Source organism: Priapulus caudatus, unplaced genomic scaffold, assembly GCF_000485595.1.
Source record: "Priapulus caudatus unplaced genomic scaffold, Priapulus_caudatus-5.0.1 Scaffold1594, whole genome shotgun sequence".
NCBI classification, from domain to species: Eukaryota; Metazoa; Priapulida; class Priapulimorpha; order Priapulimorphida; family Priapulidae; genus Priapulus; species Priapulus caudatus.
In genome coordinates, this window is record NW_014578655.1 from 47973 (window position 1) to 52787 (window position 4815).

Consider the following 4815-nt stretch of genomic DNA (forward strand, 5'->3'; position numbering starts at 1 on the left):
AGAGACATGCACGCACGCACGCAGAGACATGCACGCACGCATACACACACGCCCGCTCGCGTAGACGCACGCGCGCGTGCCTACGCGCACTTACGCGCACATACATACACACATATACGCACGCACGCACGCACGCACGCACGCACGCACGCACACACAGACCACAAACGTTAGAACACGCACACACTCACCATAAACGTAGGAACACACACAGTACGAACGTTGGAACATACACAAGACGAACGTTGGAACATATACAGCCCGAACGTAGGAATACACACACATTACAAACGCAGGAACACACACAGCGCGAACGTAGGAACATACACAGCACGTTCGTGGGAACACACATACATACACAGCACGAAAGTTGGAATATACACGCACAGCATGAACTTAGGAACACACACACACACAGCATGAACTCAGTAAGTAACACAAAAACACCACGAACGACGGAACATATACACAACACAAACGCAGGAACACACACACAGCATGAACGTAAGAACACACAGCATGAACATAAGAACACACACAGTATAAACGTAAGAACACAAACAGCATGCACATAAGAACACACAAAGCATGAACATAAGAACACACACACAGCATTACCATTAGAACACACAGCACGAACATAAGAACTAACACAGTATGAACGTAAGAACACAAACAGCATGAACCTAAGAACACACACAGCATAAACATAAGAACACACACAGCATAAACATAAAAACACACACAGCATGCGCGTAAGAACACACACAGTACGAACATAACAACACACACAGCATTACCATTAGAACACACAGCACGAACATAAGAACACACAGCATGAACATAAGAACACACACAGCATGAACATAAGAACACACAGCATAACGTAAGAACACACACAGCATAAACATAAGAACACACACAGCATGAACATAAGAACACACACAGCATAAATATAAGAACACACATCATGAACATAAGACCATACAGCATGAACGTAAGAACAGGCACAGCATTACCATAAGAACACAAACAGCATGAACATTAGAACACACACAGCATAAACATAAGAACACACACAGCATGAACATAAGACCACACAGCATGAACATAACAACACAAACAGCATGAACATAAGAACACACACAGCATGACGTAAGAACACACACAGCATGACGTAAGAACACACACAGCATGAACATAAGACCACACAGCATGACGTAAGAACACACACAGCATGAACAAAAGACCACACAGCAATCCATGCTGCTATGGTAGCTATTTGACGACCCATACGAAGCCAGCGAACGCCTATACGCTTCCCTCTCCTCCTGGTCCCTGTCCTCCTCCTCGTCCGCCTCCTCCGTCTCCCCCTCCCGCTGCCCGCCTTCCTCATCCTCGCTCAGCGGGGGGTCCGCTCCGGGTGTAAGCCGCAGCAGTTCGACGCCCGTGCAGGCGGCGTGCGAGTGCCTCCTCAGCTCGCCGTGTTTCGCATCTTCCTCGGGCTCGCCGCCTTCCGCGGCGCGTCGCTCGCTGTACTGCTTCGCGCTGAGACCGGTCATCGGTGTCGGATACGTGTCGTCGAAGCGCGCGAAGTCGACCTTGTACAGCCGACGCTCATCGTCGTACTGCACTAGCGGCGAGAACGTCTCGCCCCAGCGCACCTCGCCGTTCAGGTACGACGTGCGGCCCTGCGTCGTCTGCCCCGTCGACGCGATGACGCCACCTAGCGAGACGATCATCTCGAACTTGCGTCGCGCGAAGTCGTCGCGCGTCATCGAGTAGAACGGACTGTCGGCGTCGACTCGATGCGTCACCTCGACGGGCCACAGCATGAAAACTTCGTCGCTGCAAGCGTCGACGCTCAGCTTGACCTTGTGTCGGTAGAGCGGCTTCAGCTCCCCCTCGCGGGACGTGTGACGCATGACGACGACGGCATGCATGTGCACGTCGATCAGCTGCGAGCGGCGGACGTCGCCGACGCGGAATTCGATGCATAGACGACCGTCGCGCATGTTGACGACGACCGTCTTGCTGAACATCAGCGTCTGCGCGCGCTTCTTCGGCCGCGTCGCCTTCGCGAACACCATGCCGACGACCAGCGATTGAATCAGCACGCCGAAGATCGACTGGCAGATGAGGCTGAGGATGGCGAGGGGGCACTCCTCGGTGATCGATCTCGAGCCGTAACCGATCGTGTGCTGCGTCTCGAGCGAGAACAGAAACGTCTCCGTGAATGAGAAATGCGCGACGATGCAGGGAGTCCACGTGCCGTTGAGAGTTTTCGCGAGGTTTTCCCTCGTGAAGTCGCCGTGCGCGTACGCGGCGACGTAGTAGACGACGGCGAAGAAGATCCAGCTGACGAGAAAGCCGAGCGCAAAGACGAGTATTGTCCAGCGCCATTGCATCTCGACCATCGTCGTAAAGAGGTCGGACAGGTAGCGACGGTTGGCGGCGAAATCTTTCCGCGAGTGATCGACGTTCAGCGAACCGTTCTTGTTGGCGACGCGTCGGTGGTGCGGCACGCGACGTCGGCCGGCGAAGAAGATCGTCTGCGATAAGGCACTCGAGAGCGAGTACGCTCGCGGCGCTGCGACGTCGGCGCCATTTTTCTTCTTCGTTTTCTTCGTCGGTTCGTCGGCGGCGGTAGCGGTCGTCGTCGTCGGCGGTAGTGGCGCCCTCAGGGGGCCGGCGATGTTGTTGAGGCGACCGTTCGTGAAGCTGTCATCGACGCGCGACGTCGGCGGCGGCTGTGCCGACAGCATGGCGACGGCGACGGGGTCGGCAAGGCGGGTGTAGGTGGTGCAGCGCGAAGGGTCCCGGTCGTGGATATGTCGACTGCAACGATGACGAAATACATACACGCATGAGAGAGACGCCAGGGACATACAAGCACGCACGCAGAGATATGCACACACGTATTCACACACGCTAAAACATACACGCACGCATACGCACACACGCACGCATACACGCACGCACACATGCTGAGAAATACACGCACGCATACACGCACGCACACATGCTCAGAAATACACGCACGAATACACACACGCGCGCGCATGCATACACGCACGCACACATGCTGAGACATGCACGCACGCATTCACACATACTAAGACATACATGCACGCATACACACACGCACGCACGCATACATGCACGCACACATGCTGAGACATGCACGCACGCACGCAGAGACATGCACGCACGCATACACACACGCAGGCACGCACGCATACACGCACACACACATGCTGAGACATGCGCGCACGCACGAAGAGACATGGACGCACGCATACACACACGCCCGCTCGCGTAGACGCACGCGCGCGTGCCTACGCGCACTTACGCGCGCATATATACATACACACATATACGCACGCACGCACGCACGCACGCAAACACAGACCACAAACGTTAGAACACGCACACACTCACCATAAACGTAGGAACACACACAGTACGAACGTTGGAACATACACAAGACGAACGTTGGAACATATACAGCCCGAACGTAGGAATACACACACATTACAAACGCAGGAACACACACAGCGCGAACGTAGGAACATACACAGCACGTTCGTGGGAACACACATACATACACAGCACGAAAGTTGGAATATACACGCACAGCATGAACTTAGGAACACACACACAGCATGAACTCAGTAAGTAACACAAAAACACCACGAACGACGGAATATATACACACCACAAACGCAGGAACACACACACAGCATGAACGTAAGAACACACAGCATGAACATAAGAACACACACAGTATGAACGTAAGAACACAAACAGCATGCACATAAGAACACACAAAGCATGAACATAATAACACACACAGCATTACCATTAGAACACACAGCACGAACATAAGAACACAAACAGCATGAACATAAGAACACACACAGCATGAACATAAGAACACACACAGCATAAACATAAGAACACACACAGAATGCGCGTAAGAACACACACAGTACGAACATAACAACACACACAGCATTACCATAAGAACACACAGCATGAACATAACAACACACAGCATAACGTAAGAACACACACAGCATGAAGGTAAGAACACACACAGCATGAACATAAGACCACATAGCATGAACATAACAACACAAACAGCATGAACATAAGAACACACACAGCATGACGTAAGAACACACACAGCATGACGTAAGAACACACACAGCATGAACATAAGACCACACAGCATGACGTAAGAACACACACAGCATGAACATAAGACCACACAGCATGACGTAAGAACACACACAGCATGAACAAAAGACCACACAGCATAAACATAAGAACACACATCATGAACATAAGACCACACAGCATGAACGTAAGAACAGGCACAGCATTACCATAAGAACACAAACAGGATGAACATAAGACCACACAGCATGAACATAAGACCACACACAGCATGAACATAAGACCACACAGCATGAACGTAAGAACAGGCACAGCGTTACCATAAGAACACAAACAGCATGAACATAAGACCACACAGCATGACGATAAGAACAGGCACAGCATTACCATAAGAACACACACAGCATGAACATAAGACCACGCAGCATGACGTAAGAACACACACAGCATGAACAAAAGACCACACAGCATAAACATAAGAACACACATCATGAACATAAGACCACACAGCATGAACGTAAGAACAGGCACAGCATTACCATAAGAACACAAACAGCATGAACATTAGAACACAAACAGCATGAACTTGAGAACACAAACAGCATGAACTTGAGAACACAAACAGCATGAACT

General features: G+C 51.1%; 1 protein-coding gene across 1 annotated transcript in view; it reads right to left on the minus strand.

The window, feature by feature from the left end:
- Positions 1 to 2728, minus strand: part of LOC106817095 (ATP-sensitive inward rectifier potassium channel 11-like) — a 6993-nt gene extending 4265 nt beyond the window's left edge. The window contains exons 1-2 of the mRNA XM_014821744.1: positions 2711 to 2728; positions 1388 to 2552 (exon numbers count right to left, since the gene is read on the minus strand). Coding sequence (XP_014677230.1) covers positions 1388 to 2552; positions 2711 to 2728 — 1183 coding nt within the window. The remainder of the gene's footprint in view (positions 1 to 1387; positions 2553 to 2710) is intronic.
- Positions 2729 to 4815: the final 2087 nt, after the last annotated feature.